Source organism: Crocodylus porosus, unplaced genomic scaffold (assembly GCF_001723895.1).
Source record: "Crocodylus porosus isolate Cpor-Errol unplaced genomic scaffold, CroPor_comp1, whole genome shotgun sequence".
Classification (NCBI taxonomy): domain Eukaryota; kingdom Metazoa; phylum Chordata; order Crocodylia; family Crocodylidae; genus Crocodylus; species Crocodylus porosus.
The window spans coordinates 1,514,375-1,534,635 of NW_017728931.1; the positions used below are offsets into that span (position 1 = coordinate 1,514,375).

General features: G+C 46.1%; 1 protein-coding gene across 1 annotated transcript in view; it reads left to right on the forward strand.

Moving 5' to 3' along the window:
* The window catches only part of KAT14 (lysine acetyltransferase 14), a 23,987-nt gene extending 4,576 nt beyond the window's left edge, over positions 1-19,411 (forward strand). The window contains exons 3-10 of the mRNA XM_019544051.1: positions 1,491-1,612; positions 3,570-3,751; positions 4,324-4,740; positions 5,788-6,350; positions 7,060-7,196; positions 7,454-7,629; positions 13,747-13,937; positions 17,587-19,411. Coding sequence (XP_019399596.1) covers positions 1,491-1,612; positions 3,570-3,751; positions 4,324-4,740; positions 5,788-6,350; positions 7,060-7,196; positions 7,454-7,629; positions 13,747-13,937; positions 17,587-17,760 — 1,962 coding nt within the window. The 3' untranslated portion in view covers positions 17,761-19,411. The remainder of the gene's footprint in view (positions 1-1,490; positions 1,613-3,569; positions 3,752-4,323; positions 4,741-5,787; positions 6,351-7,059; positions 7,197-7,453; positions 7,630-13,746; positions 13,938-17,586) is intronic.
* The last annotated feature ends 850 nt before the right edge of the window (positions 19,412-20,261 follow it).

A 20,261-nucleotide genomic window follows, 5' to 3' on the forward strand; every position in this document is an offset into this window, starting at 1 on the left:
TTGGCACACAGTGTTGGTCCGTGAGTGCAATCCAGCATGTCATCCCTGCCCCATGCGGTACATCTGACCATGGAGCGCCCTGTGCAGTGGATCCAGCCACAGAGCAATTCTGTGCGCAGCCCTTCACACTATATCTGGCTGCAGCCTGACTTTGCATGCAGGTGCAATCTGGTGCCCAGGACTGTGCCATTTATCTCATGGGGCTTCCCACAGATTTGGAAATGTGATGGCGGGGAAGCAATGGAAGTGGCAGTTACTGCATCTGCTTCCCTCTCTCCAAATTTCTAGGCCCTTGGGGAGTCCGACGGGTCAGATGTCATGATCCCATGCACTGGAGGTTGAGCACTGCTGTTCTAGAGCACCATATTCCAACTAGCAAGGGATGTATTGGAAAATCAGCCAAAGGGTGGAGGTATTTTTCTCCCACAAGCATTAACAGGCATGAAGCTATCATCCCTTAGTGCATTGATAGGAGACCGTCTCCCCAGACTTGGATGTGGAGAATCAGTTCTACTGGAAAACAGTGTCTGAAGCATTTGAATAGCTTGTGCCAGGCTCCAGCCCTAGCCTCAGCATTGGTGTTTACATTCCAGGCCAGAAGAGCTTAATGTAACTGGCAGTTTTTCATTTTGGAGAGACTGACATTAGCAACTACTTTAATTTGGCTTTTCATAACTACTTTAATTCGGCCTTTAGCAAGTCCAGTGGACATCTGTGGTGCATAGGAATGTTCTGTAAATAGATTTTGCAAGCTTTTGGGCGCAGTCACCCTTCTTTGGGCATGGGGAGTCTCTGCTGTTCTGAGACTCCAAGGAATAAAGAAGTTAAAAGTGTGACAGGATGTCAGTGAGAATGTAAATAGATGGAAATCAGGAAAACAAAAGGTAGGGAAGGGAAGGGGGTGGGGGGGAGCCAAAGTAAGGGAGGCTGTACTCAGTTGGTCTAATAAAAGATATCACATCTACCCAAAGAACCTTGCCTGCCTATGTCCTTAGATCAACGCAGCTACAACAAAAAACCCTATAAATGGATTGTACTCAGTGAATACGATGCATGAGCAGAGTGATCCATGCATTTTATAGCCCATTCTTTTCTACTGGATTCTTATCAAGAGACGTTACAAAGACCCTGATCTGCATATTTGTAACATATGAGCCGAGTGGAATGCTTGCTGCCTACCTTTTCTTCGGACAGATTTCCACCTCCCCACACATGTTCATACAGGTTTTCAGCTGAGTTGCAGCCCCTTTCTGCCATTCCCACTGTAGAAGACTGTAAAGCATATAACTAGATGGCTCAGGATTCCTTTGGCATGGGGGAATCCTTAGGAGAAGCATGATGGGCAATTGAGTAAATGCAGCAAGGTCTATACAGATTGGTGTGGTTCAGTTAAAAGCTTTGTATAACTAAGTAAAATAAGCTAGGAGGGGAAGGGGACTTTTCCCCTTTAGACACAATAGTTGAATCCAGTGTTTTCTTTTACATTCCAGGTTGTCATGCTGGCAATGTACAACTTGTCTCTGGAAGGAACTGGCCGTCAAGGGTATTTTAGGTGGAAAGAAGATATATGTGCTTTCATTGAGAAACACTGGACTTTCTTACTAGGGAACAGGTAAAGCCATTATGTTTATGTCAGGATGGAGACCAGAGTTGGGGACAATTGTGTTACTCAACTGAAGAACAGGAATTCCAGGTTATATAGAGATTTTTCTGTTTGTTCAATTGAGGGTTGAGTAGAAGGAAGACAGTGGAGGGTTTGATACACAGGGCTCAAACAAGGACAAGGAGGGTCCTTTTGGGGACAAATGTTAGTCAATGAAAGAGAAAAAGAGTATTGTGCAGAGGTAGATAAAGACCTGTATATTTCTTTGTGATCTTTCTGAGCTACATTTCAGTATAAGATGCCCTAAATCAGAGCCTTAAAGTGTCTACCTCTCTTCATGATCTCTGCACACATAGGGCCTGTGATCTCATTTGTGCAGGTCTGAATGAGGACACTACCACCAAAAAGGGAGGAAGAGGATCTCTTCTCCTCTGCTGGTATCACCAGAACTTTGCAGCCCTTCCCTGGCATCAGCCAGCACCAGCCTCCTTTCCCCAAAACAGGCCACAAGTTCTTGCAGGGCCCTCATGCCTGTTGAATTTGGTCCTTCTTCAACATGTCCCTGGAGCAGGAGCAGACTACAGAAACTTTATTGGATCAAGAATAGACATTCAGGAGTTACTGAATTGTGCCACCACTTGCAGTCCTTAAGCAGCTACGTTTCTGCCGTTATGTATGTGCAGAATAAATATTGTTTTGAACAGTAACTTGCACTGGAGTCTCCCACATCCCCAGAAGGGCCCTCTCCTGATCTAGAGGGGCTATCTGCCCTTCTTGCACTTGTTTTTTCTAGGTCAGTGATTATGTATATTGAGTGGAACAGCTTCACCCAGAGAGACTGAGTGCCAAAAGTCCAGTAACCTTCAGGGCACTCTGGGTGACATGAATTCAAGTCCCTGCTCTATAACAGGCAGAGTGTGGATTTGAAAATGGGTCTCCTGAGTGCATGTCATGACTATTGAGCTGGTGGCCATAAGGTGGTGTGTTTCTTGGGTTTTCTACGAGCATGGCTCTATGAGAGAGCTTGTAGTTTGAACCAAGGTAGGACTCTTTCCTCTTCTTGGAGTTAGGCTCCTAACTGCTTTTGAGAGGGGGTCTTACTTTCCACCTTCACAGAACTCAGGAGACTGGGGAGCATAGGTGTCTTTCTGCTCCATGTCTTAGCTTCAGTGAATCCCATTCTTAGGAATGACTGTCTCGTGCAATACGGGATGTGCCTGTGCACTTGACTCATGGTAGTGAGTTTCAGTGGACAGTATCACTCCAGCATCTCAGCCCGTGTAGGGTCTAGTCCCAGGTGTTTTGTCCTACAGTGAAAGACTGCTAAAATGCACTGAAATCAAGAATTCCAAGGGTTTAACTAAGATCTACCTGAAAAGAGACCATATAACAACACAACTTATTCAGCAGATCTTTTCCCTTTTATAGTCTGGATCCTGTCTATTGACTCTAACAAACTAGGTTTAGCCTCTTGTTAGTTGTGCTGACTTGTTAGTGATTCAGGAGAACAGGCTTTGTTGGCTCTTGCTGCAGCAAAAGCCATGAACTGTTCTGTGGCTGTAGAATTTCTTAATATGAATGTCTTAAAGACCGTGGTACTAACAGCTCAGGAAATCATCTCTTGTCAGCTCACCATGTTTGATATTGTGAGAATAAAATATCAAATATCTGCAGTGACCTGTGTGCAGAGTTGATTGTCAGGGTGAACAATAAATCACCCATAAATTCTAGCCTGGGTCCGCTGATTTGGTGTCCCAGGTTCCCTCTTGCAGTGGCCTGTTAGAAATCAAGAAGAGTACATGTCTGAAAGCTGAAATCTGGAAGCCAAATGAACTGTTCCATCAGAGTATGCAAAGAATACATGAGCATCTTCTGTGGCTTGTTTTTGGGGAGGGAGAAGGAAGTGCTACTAAAACCTTATTGGTGAATGGAGGCCTGTCACTCATTTTCTTTTCTCCTGCCTTAGGAAAAAGACTTCAACATGGTGGAGCACTGTTGCTGGCTGTCTCTCTGTGGGGAGCCCCTTGTTTTTCCGCTCAGGGGCACAGGAATTTGGAGAGCCAGGGTGGTGGAAACTTGTTCACAATAAGCCTCCAACAATGAAACCTGAGGGAGAAAAGTTGTCTGCATCAGCACTGAAAGCCAAAGGTAACTTCTGTGATGATGGTGTGAGGAGGGGTGGCTGGGGCAGAGTTAGATGCATTTGAAGATATGAGGTGATGCATGAAAAGGGCACATCAGTGCATGTGTGCATTGAATGTTACAGGGGCTGATTTTTTTTTTCTCTTTTTTTTTATCCTAGTCCCACACTATAACAGCCAACCTCAAAGGAGTTACTCTGGGTTTACAACACATGGTCTTTTATACCCTTTTTGTAGTATACTTGCCCAAGCTGCATTTGGAAGGAACCAAGGGCATTGGTCCTTTGGAATATTTTCCTGTATATGAAATTTAGCCATTTCTTTGTCTGTGGTCTCCTTGGCTTTCTATTCTTTTGTTGTTTTATTCACATTGGTGAAAGCTACTCCTGGGCAGAGAGGGCTTCAGTGGTACCTAGATGTTCTGCTGGTTGCCTTGCACAAGAATGAGTTTCATCAATGGCTTGAACCCATTCTTGAAGATTCCTACCAAAACGAGTTCACATGGCTGCAGAGGAAGAGTAACAAGACCGTGGCAGCCTTGGGCCTATTGGAATAAAACTTGTCTTTGTTTTCTGGCAGCTTCAAAACCACCTCTGGATCCCATCATTACAGTTGAGGGGCTTCGGAAACGGGTGAGCCGCAACCCAGTGGAGTCGGCCATGGAGCTGAAGGAGAAACGATCTCGCACGCAGGAAGCCAAGGACATCAGGAGAGCACAGAAGGAAGCAGCTGGTTTCTTGGACCGGAGCACTTCCTCCACCCCTGTCAAATTCACCAGCCGAGGCCGCCGTCCTGACCTGGTTCTGGAGAAGGGAGAGGTGATTGACTTTTCCTCCTTGAGCTCCTCAGATCGTACTCCTCTGACCAGCCCATCTCCATCTCCTTCACTGGACTTCTCTGCTCCTGGGACACCGGCCTCTCATTCTGCCACTCCTAGCCTGCTCTCAGAAGCAGATCTCATCCCAGATGTCATGCCACCACAGGCCTTGTTTCATGGTAAGAGATACCACATTTTTTGTTTAATGGGAAGTGATGTGCAATTTTCTGACAATAGAACTCACGTTGAGGAAAGAACAGGCAGTTTGCTTCATTTCAAAGCAAGATGGACAACGGTGAAGAGTGAAGTCTTTTTCTGAATTACATGAAAATCTAAATTCACAATGATAGATGCTACAGGTGGAAGAAACCACATGATCCTGTTCAGGTGACATTCCCTGTTCTGTGTTTATGAAGAATTTTCCCCCAGAAATTCCTGCTTCAAGTTCTACTCCCAGTGTTAACTGCAATGGCAAGAACAGTGAATGAGAGAGTTTATACATTTATATAGGATCAGGGATATGTGCTTTTCTTTGAATACAGACATAACATCCTCAGTTAAGAGATCCTAATTCTAGGTCAGATAACGGTCATGTTACTCAAAATGAAGGGAGCTTTATTCCAGGAATAGCCTGATTGAAATCAGTGGGAGAATTAATGAAGTCAAGTACAACCCATTGCAAGCAAGGGTTTTACAGACTAGTTGGGCCAGGTCTGGCTCTTCAGCTAGTGTAACTCAGGATAGTCTCACTAACTTAAATATTTCTCCAGTTTATACCAGCTAGAGATCTGGTCCATAATCTCTGTTGGTTCAGCACCTGCACTTCATTACACTAGTTTTCATGTTAGGATCTTTCAAGAAAATGACTAAGTAAAAACACGATTTAAAGTGTTTCCCTTTTAAAACAGAAAACAAAAATTTGAAGCTAAGTTTTTAAGAGACTAATGATTTGGGACACCCTCATTCTAGGGAACCAGACTGCAAGACCCCTTAAGGGCCTAATTTTTAAAGAATCGGTGGTCTGTGCCTTCTGAAAACTGGACTCCCATTAAGATGTCTCCAGTTTGGCCTAAAATCACTTCACATTTTGAAAAGATAAGACCCAAAATAAAGGACAGACAGAAGCTTACAGGTAAATTCCGTGTTATTTTCTTCCTCACTTAAACAGCAGCAAGCTGCTATTGCATTTGCATGTCTATCCTAAGTTGCTTTGGTCTTCCATACAGATGATGAGGAGATGGAAGGTGATGGAGTCATAGATCCAGGTATCGAGTACCTGCCCCCACCTAGTGGGCCTGGGTCCATGATCACGAGCAGAAAGAAGGTGAAAACACCTGAGCAGATCAAGCAGGAGGTAGAGAGTGAGGAAGAAAAAGCAGAAAGGATGGAAGGTGACAGTGAAGATGCTGAAGATTCAAGTGCAGCCCTGCAGGGCAGGGCACGAGACAAGAGGAAAACCCAGCTAGAGAAAGACAGTAAGCCCAAAGCACCAAAGCACACATCTGTTAGCATCTATGAAGAAAAGCTGCTTCTAAAAAGACTGGAGGCCTGTCCCAATGCTGTAAGCATGACCCCAGAGGCTCGGAGGCTGAGGCGCAAGTTGATAGTTCGACAGGCCAAGCGGGAAAGGGGGCTGCCACTCTTTGACCTGGATCAGGTTGTGAATGCTGCACTGCTCTTGGTTGATGGGATTTATGGAGCTAAAGAAGGAGGTGTTTCCAGGCCTCCTGCAGGCCAAGCAACATACAGAACTACTAGCCAGGACTTCAGAATCCTGGACAGGTACCAGGTGAGTGCTGACAGCCCCTAGATAACTCTTGGTGCCAGCCATTTTGGGACTTCTGCTACAAGGTGCAGCCATCGTGCTGCAGAGGCTGGCTCTCATGAATGAGCTTCATTTTACAGATGGGTTGTACCCATGTGAGTAGCCTCCCAAGACCCGCTCTTGGGTAATGCTTAGTAAAATACAGATGTCTGCTGGTTCTGTCACCATGTCCTGACTCTGCCTAAGCCAGAGGCAGGCAATTATTTTGGGCGGAGAGCCGCTTACTGAGTTTTGGCAAGCCATTGAGTGCTGCATGACAGGCAGCTAGGCAAATAAATACTAATTTTCTAAATTTTTTAGGAGCCCTGTGGGCTGGATAGAATAGCCTGGTGGGCCACATCCTGCCCACCCCTGGTTTAATCAGTTTATTATGAGTGCCCCTGTCAGTACACTGCAGTGTTTTCTTGCCATGCAGGAGAATGGGCATTCATTGTGACCTCAGTGGGTGACTGATGGACTCAGCATCTTACAGGATCAGGTTAGAGAGAAGTTAGAGAGAACTCGGAGCTAGACCACCAACCTGAAGGTGCCAGACCTTCTTGTTATACAGGGGGAAACCTTAATTATAAGGACATTTTTCCCTCTGCCTTCAGTTCCAGACAGTAAGTTACTGAATGTGACTTTGCTTAATCTGGCATCCATGATGTGTTTGTTCTTTTGTCTTGCTATAAAGACTGTGTTGCCTGCTATGAAGGGATATCGGCACCAGACAACAAAGTTCTTGTACCGACTGGTTGGCTCAGAAGACCTATTGACAGACCACAGTATTGTCAGTCCTTACACATCTCGTGTCCTCAAACCTTACATCAGGTATGTTTGCTGATGCTGAATTTCACCAACTTTATAGCAGACTGACCCCAAGTGCTTGGAATTGCAAAAGCAACCTGGTTTCTGATAATCAGCTTGGATTTTTGTCTGGGTGGTCATAATTTTTCCCACAAATAGAAGGCAAGATACCTTGGGGCCACTGGAGCCCCATCAGAAGAGTGGGCAGCAAACATTCAGCAGTGATGATAATGTTACCGACTTGTCTTTAATGTTGTTGTTTGTGTTTGTTCCATTGGCAGGCGTGATTATGAGACCAAGCCTCCTAAACTCCAGCTGCTGGCAGAAATCCATGCTCATTTGTATAAGAATGATCCCAACTGGAAGGCTGAGCCCGAAGCCCCCATTGATTACTGCTACGTTCGCCCTAACCACATCCCCACTATAAACTCCATGTGCCATGAATTCTTCTGGCCTGGTAGGATTCCCGACAATACTCAGTTTTCTGGAAAGGAGGAGGTTGTTTTAAAAAAATGTCTTGGGCCAGGTCTTTTTCTTCAGTTTGTATTTGCCTGACTCTGTTATTCTACAGATGCATTGATTTACCCAATAGGCACTCAGTGAGATGGCTGTTGCTGGAGAAGTGTTAGCCTTTCTTTTCCGAGACCTGTCCAAGGCAGACAATTAGCCCTATGCCTCCACTAACACAGCACTTAAGCAGGTGCTGTATTTTTGAGAATGTGCGTAGTCCCATTGATGTCAGCAGGGCTACTCACATGCCTAAAATTAAGCATTCGTTGAGTGTTTTGCAGAATCAGGACCATAAAATAAAAGAGAGACACCGACTTGCTTTATTACTGGTTTCAGAAGGAAGTTTCCCTCCCGGCTTTGCCTGTGTTGTCAGGGGGTATAAAAAGAGCACACTAGTAGCCAATGTAGCCCTGCTAGCCACACCTCTGCTTTGTACAAAGCTCTGGTGGCAGATGGCCTCTGCTAGCAGAACTGCTTCTACTGAGGGGAGCTGGTGAACTGCCAGGAGAAAAACTGCAAGCAGAGCAGCATCTGCTCTAGGGGCCTGACTGATGTAAAGTGTCAGCAGCAGAGGCAGTGTAGAGTAGGCCCTTGTAACTGTAAGGTCTTTATGTATAAGGCTGGAATTTGAGATCTGGGTACAGTTCCTCACTTGGTCATAGACTGTATGTGTGACCTTAGGCAAGGTCCTTCCTTTCTGTGTGCCTCAGGTCCCTTTTGGTAAAGTAGAGCCCAGAGCATTTATTTTATCTGTATCATCTGTCTAGACCAGTGGTGTTCAACCTTTTGGCCCCATGGGTGGCATGGGGCCCATCTGAGTGCTGAATGAGGCTCGGCACTAACTCCTCCCTGCTCTCAGTGCTGGGATAGGGCTCTGGGAGCCCAACACTGCTTCGTCCTATTTCCTATGTGCTGGGGTTAGGCCTTGGGGCCCAGGTACTTCCCCTTCCCACCCCCTGCATGCTGAGATTGGGTTCTAGGGGCTGGTTTTCCACCCCCACCCTCTTGCACAAGGATTGGGTCCCAGGGATTTAGCACCACCCCCTCCCAGCCCCCCACACTGGGATTGAGGCCTGTTACTGCCTCCACCCAGCCCTGTGGGCTGGGATCAGTTGCTGGAGCTAGTACTGGGGGCCCAGAGCCTGTAGTCCCAGCATGAGTATCAAGAGTGAATCTGTTTGTTCTCCAGTGGTCTTTTGTCCAACCTCACTCTCCTTACCCTCTTGCCATGTCTTTGTTTTTTTCATGGGGGTGGGGAGTCTGTGGGTTTTTGGTGGCTTGGGAAAACAAATCTGTCCATCTACCCAGTAGGCTTCCCTTCCTCTTCAAGCTTGAGTTTCTTTAAGGAGACACCATCATGGTGTTTTAGGATTGTCAGGATCTTGTTTGCTTACAATCTGATCCGTTTTTCCTCTCTGGAATTTCCTTTTGACTTGTTCCCCAAGGCAAGCCCCAGTCTGTGAGGCTCTGCCACTTTTACTTTTGACTACTCATCATCTGAGTGGTGGAGGAGCATGCAATGTCACCATAATCTTGTTTTTCCTCCTCCCTCCATTAAGGGTTATCTGCAATCCCTTGCTAAGGGAAATCTCTCTCAGATGCCCCTAGCTCTACTCTGTTTTGTGCCTTCTGGCATGTGTACTCTGTCTCTGAGACCTTTAGCCCTCTGGCCCCTCTCTTTTTCTCTCACCAGGCCAACTAGTACCTCCTTACATCCCCTTAGTCACCTTTAGTCCCATCCACAAACCACCAGGCCAAACTATAACAAAAGAGCAAGCCTTCTGGCTACAACACAGGCTATTCCCACGCCAGGTCCACGCATAAACATCAGCCCATAGGCTCTGAGAAATACAAAAGTCCTAAACCATGGCTGTAGATTACCGCACTTTACCGCTAGAGCCCCCTGGTAGTGCCTTTCTCAGTTTCTGGCCTGCCTCAGGCACAGACCAGATTTTTTCTTGCTGCTGCCTGTCACTGGAGGATTTTGCCTTGCAGTCTGCTGCATTACACTGCTCCTGCCCTTCCCTCTCCCACTACTCACAAGGGAGGGAGCTTATATGAGTCAGTGTCCCTCTTCCAGTCTCCTGGTTGGCTCTTTCACACCAGAGCTGGTGTCTCCAGTAAGCTTGTTATCTGCGCCACCCTCCGTCCTGCACTCATTTCCAGCCTCCTCATAACAGGGTAGGGGCTACTTATTATGCTCCTCATGGATCTGGAAATTTAGCAGCAGAGGATTGGTGCCACTGCTCTCCCACTGCCAAATTTCTGGAGCCATAGGGAGCCCTGTTGGCCAGATCTGGCCCACAAGCTGGAGGTTGAGCACCCCTGGTCTGCACTGTGAGCTTCTTGGATAGAAGGGACTGTCTGTTACAATGAGCATGCTCCTGCAGGGGCATCAATCCCAACTGGAGGTTCCAGGCAGTACTGGAGTAATAAGGGTAATGTTGATCTCCTGCTTGGATCAGCCTTTATAATGCTGCAAACTATTTCTTTGGAATACAGAGGCAGTACAGCCTATGTTCAAAAGCAAATATTTGGTTTGTACAGCATGCTTTGGTTTGTGATAATCACTTGCTATTATTTGCACTGCAGTAGCACTGAAAAGCACCAGTTAGAATCAGGGCTCCATAGTCCACTATACAAGGTGTTTGGGAAAACATGAAATAGTTTCTGATTTATACCAGAAGCTGAGCATGTTCACGACAGCCTCCCCCATGATGTAGAAAGGTGTTTGTTGTGACCCCAAGTCCTGACTAAATCAGGTGATACATGATGAGGATCTGAGAACCTTCCCTCAGCTAATGTAATGGCACAAGGGGACAAGAGGGTCCACCCCTTCACAAACTCTGTCCACCAGGCATCAAAAAACCACAGCATGCACCAGCCTCCTGTCTGGGCTTCAAGCATGCCTTCTCTGTAGTTGAGGCTACCTTGTTTTTGTTGCAAAGGCCTTTTTTGGCCAGAGGTGCAATGATATGGATAGGAAAGTTCTTTGCACCAGTCCAAGCACATCTGAGAATAAGGGCTTGTGCACCTGTGGGCGGATGTTATCCCAATAAAAAATAGTGCATGAATTGAAAGTGTTGCACATTTCTGTGGTTCAAGGGCTAGATACAAAGAAGGATTTGGGTGCTTAAATCCTAAATGGCAATCCAAAAACTCCCACTCAGCATCTCCCACCCTGGAATTGTCTGAATTCACTTTTGGGCTTTGAAATTCCCCAGGTGCTTCTGCACCTATGCAGAACTGCCTCTATCTGAGTAACAAGGAGTCTCATGCCTCCGTGGGCTGTAGAGGATCTAAATAAGAGATTCTCAACCAGAGTGCTGTAGGCTGCCTTGAGATCCTTTCATGGGTGTCATGGGTTACCATGCAGTGTTAACACTGTTAGGTGTGCAAATGTGATTCACAGAGTAAACAGGTAAACCCAGAAATTTCAAACAGGAATCTGGAGTGTGAAAAACATGCTGAACTGTCATGGTCAGTTTGAATCCTTTGCAACAGAAGAATTGCCCTATTACTTTTCTGTAGTCAGAAAACAAGTGAAAATTTAAGATCTGGCATTTTCAAGGGGTGCCATAAGTCTAAGAAGGTTGAGAACCATTGAGCTAGATGCTAGGCAAAGCAGCTTCTACGTCTGCAACAAGACCCAATCTGTTAGGTTAGCTTTGAGAACGTGGAACATGTATCAGCCTAACTTGTTTGTCCTGCAGTGTGCCGGATATCTGCTGCTTTGGAGCAGACTTGATTAATTGAGTCTGCTTTGCATGTGAGCTGACATGCCAGGCACTGTCACAAGTGCGGTTGTATAAGTGCCGAAATGTGTGTCAGCACACAGAAAATGGCAGTGGTGCGCTTTTGAACTAAAGCGCCTCTGAGGCGCTTGCATGTGTAAAAAAGCCTATTGGCTTCAGCACAAAGGCTGCAGCTGCAGCCACTTTCATTCACCTTGCAGTCATGGCAGAGAAGGGGTGTCTTTTCCAAGGGCTCTTTAAAGTATAAACATGTCATGGAGCAGGGATTAGAACTCAGGAAGTGTTTTAACTGCAAGGCTACAGAGTCTGGTCCCCTCTTTGTGCTCTCTTTCTGGCCCCAAGATTCACGTATTCTTGGCTGCCCAGCAGGCCAGCTTCTATAAGAGGGATGGAGGGTGCCCTCAGTGAAAGGGAACTATGCTGGTATAGAAGGACTGAACTTCATGTTACCATGGGGCAGGAACATGCATGCCATCAGTTACCACAGAGCAGCTGACACACAGTAAAGCCCCACTCCCACGTTACCTTGTGAAAGATTGTGTGTCTGTGCCCTGAGGTAATGACCTTTATACAAGTATAAGTGCACACTGGGGGATTTATACCATTTCACCTGTACCAGTCTGTTTAGAGCACTACAGTGTTCCTGTACAGACAAGCTCTGAGTCATTTCACAGTAAACTGCAGCCTTGAGATAATTAACACCCATCATCTCCCTATCTCTTGAATCCCTCTCCACCCAGCTCTCTCAAGAAAGTGACTGACTGATTAATCCTTTTGTTTGTTCCTACTGCAGTGTGATGTTTTGAATCTGATCAGGAATAATAATTGTCACTGAAAACTATATCCTGTCTCCTTATTGTTTTGGCTTCGTACATCTATCCACTGTCACCATCCTTAGGTTGATTTATGATCCGCAATTGAGGAAACATTTGGGGCCTGATTCTTAACTGTCTCACATCTTAGGGCATGCCTACATAGAAAAGCAACTCTAATTTAAAGGAAGATGTGAATTTGGACTGTAATGATGACTCTGTACTGACTCCCTATGTAGGCAAGTGCTGGACAGCTTTGAGCATGTGAAGTAGGTACCATGAGGCAAGTCAGCCTGTGAAATTACAGCTGGTTAGGTAGCCCCTGCTAACAGTCCATATGTGTATACTTGCATCATCATAATGGCTAGGTAATTGAGCCCTCAGTGAAGGTGGTGTCACTTTGAAGAGCAGAATGACACTTTAAATTTAATGTCCATCTTTGTGTTTTGGGTGTAAATCCATTTACACTTCTCAGCACCAAGTCCTGCAAGATCTGTAGAGCAGCATTTCTCAGCCTGTTTGGACTCAAGGTCCCCCTGTCTCCCAACTTGCTGGTGCCATTCATTGATACCCTGCATACCCCTGGCCTCACTGGTGCTCCTCACTCCCAACCCACAGCCCTGCTGGTGCCCCTAACTCCCAACCCACACCAGTGATGGGGGTGTGGGGCAAGGGAGGGCATGGCCCAGCTACTGCTGCTCCCTTCAGGCTGCCCTTCAGGGTCCTTGTGGTAGCAGCAACGAGTCTCGCTGCCCTGCTCTGCCCTCCTGTGCTGGGTCCCTCTGGCCTGTCTGCTAGGGTGCAGCCTAATGCCCACTGTGGGCACAGGAATGGGGGGCAGTAGGGGCATGTGCCCGTCCCCCCTTACCTGCAAGGAGCTGTGGGAGCTGCTCTCCACAGCTGCCTGGCTGCCATGTGCCCCTTGCTGTATCTGCCCCCTCCCGTTCCCTGTAGCCCTAAGCATACCCTTGCAGGCTGAAATGCTGCCAAACTGGAAGGGGAAACCCGCAATTTCCCATGTTTTTTTCCCTTTAAAGGAGAAAATGCATATTTTTCTGTGAATCTGGTGGCAGCATTGGCAGTAGGCTCAGCCTCGGCATGGGCTGCCCCAGCCGACTTCAAAGATCATGATCACAGCAGATCCGAAGCCCCCGCGGACCTCCTGACACCTACTTGTGACCTTTCAAGGGCTGTGGACTCCCAGTTGAGAACCACTGTTGTAGAGGATTTTCTTCTACACATGGGCTAAAGCCAGTAGCAACAGTGCCATTTCATGCCATTATATGCTGGGTCGATAGCATCTTTCTGTGCACAGAGTTTGAAAATGAAAACAAAAGAAAGGGATCTAACAGGTTCTCCTGCAAAGCATATGCTTTTGAGAAGGCTGTTAGTTTCCATGGAAGTCCCAGATGCCCTGCCTGTTTGGTTTTGTGCGGCATTAACATTTTCCCTTTGGTTTGCAGTATTTTGTAGCTCTGCTTTTCTTGCCCCCTGTAGGGATTGATTTGTCTGAGTGCCTGCAGTATCCAGATTTCAGCGTTGTCGTCCTTTACAAAAAAGTCATCATCGCCTTTGGTTTCATGGTGCCGGATGTGAAATACAACGAGGCTTACATCTCTTTTTTGTTCGTTCACCCCGAGTGGAGAAGAGCAGGGATTGCAACTTTTATGATCTACCATCTGATTCAGGTAGTAAAAAAGATCCCCTTCCCCTGATATAGGCCCAGCATTGTCTTCCCTCTTGTATACAAATGCAAACAGCACAGGGTCAGGAGTGCTGTTTCTTTCCTTCTGTCTCTCTCTCCTTTCCCACCTATTGTTCATTTGTTTGCTCAATAGCACGGGAGAGCTGTTCTCAGCCCCAAGGGAATTTATACAGTGAAAAATCATTACAGAAAACTGCAATTATTGAAAGGACTTTTTCAGATAGGAACAGGACAGCTCAGGTTAGCAGCATGATCTAAACCTTGTATTTATTTGGGCTAAATTCTGATTTGCTCATCAGTGGCCAGCTGCTGGTACAACAGCAATATCGCAAATATTGGATACAGAGAGGCGATGCTGTAGTATGCGCTGTCTGAGCTAATCTCAGTTTCAAGCACAGGGAGGTTCCACTGCTGCCTTCCTTCCACCTAGGGGTAGCGTCAGAGCAGCTATCCCAGTTGCTGACTACTGCATAATCTGGATACAGTCTTTCATTTCTACCAGTCACACATGGAGCTGCCCTGAGACGGAGAAGCCCAAGGTTAAAGCCTGAAAGTAATTGCCTCATGCTTGGCAAGGAGCTGCCCTGCATTGGAACCAGGGTAATATTACCAGGGTGAGGGCAGACATGTCTTGGCTCAGAGAGCTGCAACCTGTGACTGCAACTGGTTTTACAAGGTCTCTGGGGTTTTCCAGAGAAGTCCCATTTACCTTCTCAGGGCCTAAGTTGCTGGTTCAGATTCAGTCATGTTTGACATAAAGAACAAATGTTGGTACCCTGGATCAGATTTAAAGGGAGTGTCCCTCTTAGCATTTTAGGGCTTCTGTACAGGAACATTCAGGAAGCCTACCCTGAATTAACTTGAGTTGTGACTTTGAAATGGGTATTTTAGTTGCATTAAACCCGGGGTGGGCAAAATACAGCCCGCAGGCCAGATCCAGTGTGCCAGGTGATTTCATCTGGCCTGTGGGTGGGTTCCTACTAGTTCACTGTATCTGGTCCAGCGTGGGGCTTGCATGCAGTTCCCAGGTTCTCTGCCCAAGCTGCATGCTTCTGAAGGGAGTCCCATGCGATGGAGCTGGCGGCCTGGCACTGCTCACTGCTATGCACAAGTTGTGGGGAACAGCATGGAGCTCCACGCTATGGAGCTGGGCTGGCTCCTCCCCTCTCCCTGTTGCCCAAGTCGAGTCTCATGATCTGAACTGCCGGCTTTGTTGTGCAGGGCTCCTCCCCCTGGTGGCACGGAGCTTGGGCATGTGAGCCTTGTGCGGTGGAGCCGGCGACCCAACCAGGTGCAGTCCTTGGGCTCGCTGGGACTTCATGCCGCTGGGGGGCTCTGCCTGCTGTTGCTGCTGGTGGTGTGCAGTGGGGGGCGTGTAGGGGGGCGCTCACACCCTACCATACACATGCACCCACACCCCCCCACACTCATCCCCACCCCTTCACATGCCTGCAGCCCCCCACAAACCCCATACCCGCACATCCACACAAACACATTCCCTACAAAACCTCTATACCCCCCACACCTCCCCACAACCCCCCCCACAGGCCCACACAAACCCCATGTTCACCCACCCATACCTCTCATATACAAGAGTAAGGCTTCATTTTGAGCTTTTATGCAGTCACGTCTAGATACATGATGCAAATGCATACAAATCGGGACACAAACATTTTTTTAAATAAAATTAAAATATGTTATTGTAGATGTTTGATTTTTAGTATATAATTTGTTTGTTTTTTTCCCAGTTCCAAGGTGGCAAACCCCCTTCCCAAAAGGAGTACTTCTGGGGGCAAGGGGAGGGACTTCTGGTGGCAAAAGTCAGAGACATGGCGCAAGACTTCCAGTCCCAAGGTGGTGACCAGGGTGCCTGTCAGAGGCTGGGGCTACCTTTGCGGCCCTAGACAGTTCACCAAAACTCATTAGGCAGCCCTCTAGTCGAAATAATTGCCCACGCCTGCATTAAACCCTTACCTTCACATAGAAACCTAGAACTGAAGTGGCCTTGAGTTAGCTTGCTTCATTTCCAACATGAAGTAAAGTCAGGTAGGTCAGGGCCTTTTAACATCCTGAGTAAGTGTCCAGATGGGGGTCTAAATGCAGCTTTAGTAGTAGGAAACTGTCAGTCCTTCTGGATCATGGTGTATGTGTAAGGGGTCACCAGGACCTTAGTTTTCTGGAGTATTGTTGTGTAGACAAGCCTACAGATGCACTGTTATGACTCACCTGGCAGTCAGTTCATTCAAGGCATAGAATTTTGGTAAAGACAAATCTCAGAGAAGATAGGCCAAGACTCAGATGGGCACAAAAGCTGATGGAGTTGATAACTGTGGTAGGGCTGAGGCACGCTAGTGGGTCAGTGTTGAAAACTGCCACTCCCTTTCACATGATTCACAGCAAACTGTTCAGCAAATTTTGTTCCCAGTTACACTGGAATATAAACAAAGGGCTGCCATCAAGATAAGTAGAGCCAAGCGGACTTCGGGCTGATATGACAGTAGATTCCAGTGGCTATGAGAGAGTGCCACTATACATGACGTTTCTGTTTGATTTCTGCCAGTCCATTGTCTTTCGCACTGATTGGCCAGAGGTACATTCTGGATAGTTTTAAGATGAAGCTCTGGGAGGACTCTGATCCAACCATATGCCCATCCTTGTGGGCAAGCAATGCACTGTGAACTGTGCAGGAGTCCTGTGTTAGTGTGTCTGTCCCAGTGGGCAACAATCTCTGAGTCCTTATATTCTATTTCAGAAAAGGCCCCTGTTTTGAATGCTCTTTGGCACTACTGCAGTTTGATCTTATTATTTCCTTCTGCAAATGAGAAGTGTCTTTTTTTCTTCTTTGCAAGCCTAAGTCAACTGGCTCTATCATTAAAATTTCTAACTGGCTGTATTCTAACTCTTCCTCCTTGTAGTTAGTCTGTTTAATGTTTGTCAAATGCTTTCCACTCAACAGGTGAAAGGAGTCCTAAAGGTCTGAAAATCTGTTATATTAGCATTATTATTGGAGCACTTTTATGAACGATCAAGTTGCTAACGAGTAAAAGATTGCCAAGACAGTGATAGAATTTCTCTTTATTATCTGAACAGAGATATTTAACTGCTTGGGAGGAGGGCTCAGTGCCCTGAAGGCTGGGAGAGGGGCAGGGTGGAAGGTATTGGAATTCCTGTGTAACAGACTTGGGGCAATGCAATGTCACCTATGTGACGGTAGGAAACTCAAGTTTATATGCTGACAAGGAAGTGTACGGTTTTGGGAGTGCAACCAAGCCCTTTGGCTTGGCTTGTTTCTTCAGGCCACTGCTATTGAGCATAAGAGATTAGTCTGTACCCTGAGACTACTTTTTAATTAACAACTACATAGCAATTGAGAGAGAAAAACTAACAAATTAATAATGCAGATTTGCTTTCACCCTCCAAAACTCCAGTTACTCAACCACAGAGGTCTTGATGACAAGCAAAACTCACATCTACTTGGAACTGTTGCTATGTGTTGTAATTTCTCTGTTTTCAGGGCTGATTATTTTCTCACATTTCTTCTGCTAGTTAAATTCCAGAATTTAAAAGTTCTTTCACCTCCTCATTTTCCCTGGAGGCTTTCTCATTCTCTTGATGTATTTTTTCTTTGGCAGACCTGCATGGGCAAAGATGTAACCCTTCACGTCTCTGCAAGCAACCCAGCTATGCTGTTGTACCAAAAATTTGGATTTAAGACTGAAGAGTACATTTTGGATTTTTATGACAAATATTACCCCTTAGATAGTAAGGAGTGTAAGCACGCCTTCTTTCTGAGATTGCGACGATGATGAGCACCAGGACTAGGTACAGCTCTATGCAAAATGTGATCCGTTGAATGAAGAGTTACCATGGCTTTCAGCTGAAGCCACTGGCGGTTCTGCAGAGCTGAAGTGCCCTGATGTATTTATTGCTAACATCAACAATGATACATTGTGTGCTGAATATGCAACCAGAGATGATTTATGACCTGGAATGGGGTGCCAAGGGAGAGGCCTCCAAATATGAACTGGGACACAGTTAAAACCAGTGGAAGGCTGGAATTCTAGAGGGGAAATTTCTTGTCCATGATTTTGGAGAGTCCCTTTGACAAAAACCCGGGAGAGATCATAGGGGCCAGACTTGACACAAATTGTGCTGCAGTTTTGTTTCCCAGATGTTATTTATGGAACATGAAAAATACCTAAACTCAGTTGCCGACAGGGATTTTGTGATTTATGTGTTTGGGAACCGTATCATAGATGCATGAAGGAAAATACAGCCCCAGTCAATGTAGCTGGACGCTGATCCTGTATAAGTTAGGATGAGGGTCAGAACAGCAACATGAGAATCATTTCTTAGGTATAATAAAGAATGTGATGTCAGTATGCTCCCCCAGAAAAGCGTTAGTGGAAGTGTCTCACCCTACTCCTTATCTTTGGCGTTTCCCCTCATGGTGTGCCCGATGTGAAGTCCTTGCAGTGCATATCATTCTGTGTTCAGGAACAGAATGTCAGGTAGATTTGTAGCTAGGTGAGGTTGGATACAAGAGCTGCCAGATTAGCTCTCTGAAGTTATGAAATCCATCCATCAGTCCTTGAAGCCATAAATCAGCTCTATAGATACACCTCCAGTCATGGGCTCAGCCTTGCCAGCTCCAGCATCCTGGCACTTGTGCTGTAGATTCTGTGGTGAGAGGAAATTGGGCACAGGAGACTGGGGAGATGCGAAATCTGATTCTGGCTTTACATAATTCATCTTTTTTAACCTTGAGGAAGCAGGGGCAAAGATGAGGCAGTAACGTTCCTCAGAAGCACCCACTCCATGATTTCATGGCTCTAAATGTGATGGTATAAGTGAAGAAATGGTTTGTGTAAAGAAGGATGTGCAGCTTCCCTCACAAAGGGGACTCATCCTTTTTGTATACAGTTTGTCAGCTCTCTCTCCTGACTTTCGTGCAGGTGAACAGTCACTTGACAGATTGCCACATCTACAACCTGCCAAACTCACAAACAATCTACATTTTGAATGTGAGCTGCACCTACTGTGCAGTCTTAATGTCAAGCCTGTGTAACTGCAGAGAACACTTGGCCTTTTTTTTTTTTTTTAAACCCACTCTGTGTACATTTCAGGTGCCTGACTATAGTAGTAGTTGCCTTAATGGAGTCTACATTTTGATAGCAGCAAAGCAATGGACACAACACGTGTATTTGTGTAGCCAGTGTTAAGTCTTCACTGAAACAAAAATGTAATTGTTACCAGAAAAAGATGTATGACTTTCAACACCATCTAAGAATTGTTTACCCAATTGTTTACCCCAGCATTCATGCACATTTCCAAATATTTGATGACTGTATGTGAAAATCTTCTGATGTTACAAATGTTACAAGTTAGCTGTACTTGGAAAGGAAAAAACCTCTGTCTTTATGAATGAAATTAAAGCCCACCTCTTGGACATATTCAGCTGTGCTCATACATGTTGTCAAGTTACTTTCCACCCTTCACTCGCACCTTCATCCTTTAATGTCAAGTAAAGGCTAGTATGCCCAACAGGGAATATTTTCTGCTTTGGCTCATCATAGTTTCCCCTCATGCAGGAGAATGTGTAGCATGCTGTAGCCTTGCGCTGTATCATAATCCACATTTGATGCCTGGAGGAGAAGGCTCCAAACTCCCTCCAGAGAGCACTGTGCTCCAGAGCAGCAGGGAAGGGTTGGGTGGGATGACACCTAACTCTCCCACTACACATCTACACCGAGGTCATGTAGGATCCTGTCCTGGCTGTTCCCTCACTCCTCCCAAGTAGGAAAGAGGTGGTTATAATGAAAGCAAGAACTGTCTTAAGTGATTGATGTAAAGGTAACTGTCCTTCCAGTTTTCTAGACAAAGTCCTGTTCAATTTTCAAGAGATCCCTAATCTTATACCTGTACAATTGCAGCCCTGTTGTTTGGGAGCCAGGATGGTTAGCCTCCTAAACTGGGACTCAGATTCTTTTTCCTGCTCTCCTGGACTCTCATTTTATGACCCTGGGCAAGACATTGAAACCCAGATCCTCAAAGTAGCGCTATGTACTTAAACATCTTTAAAGGGCTGGGGATTAGCTTCTCTGTATCTGTTTCTCATCTGTAAACAGGGAATTGTGGCATTTCCCTACTTCCCAAGGGTGCTAGGAGAATGAATACACTGGAGACTGCAGTGTGTCCAGAGAGCGTAGTGTAGTGTTCCACACAAGTATGAAGAAGTCTCTGGCATTTTGTGGGTAGTGAATTGGAGGCATAAATCTTTACATACTGATGGTTGCATTCTCTCTGA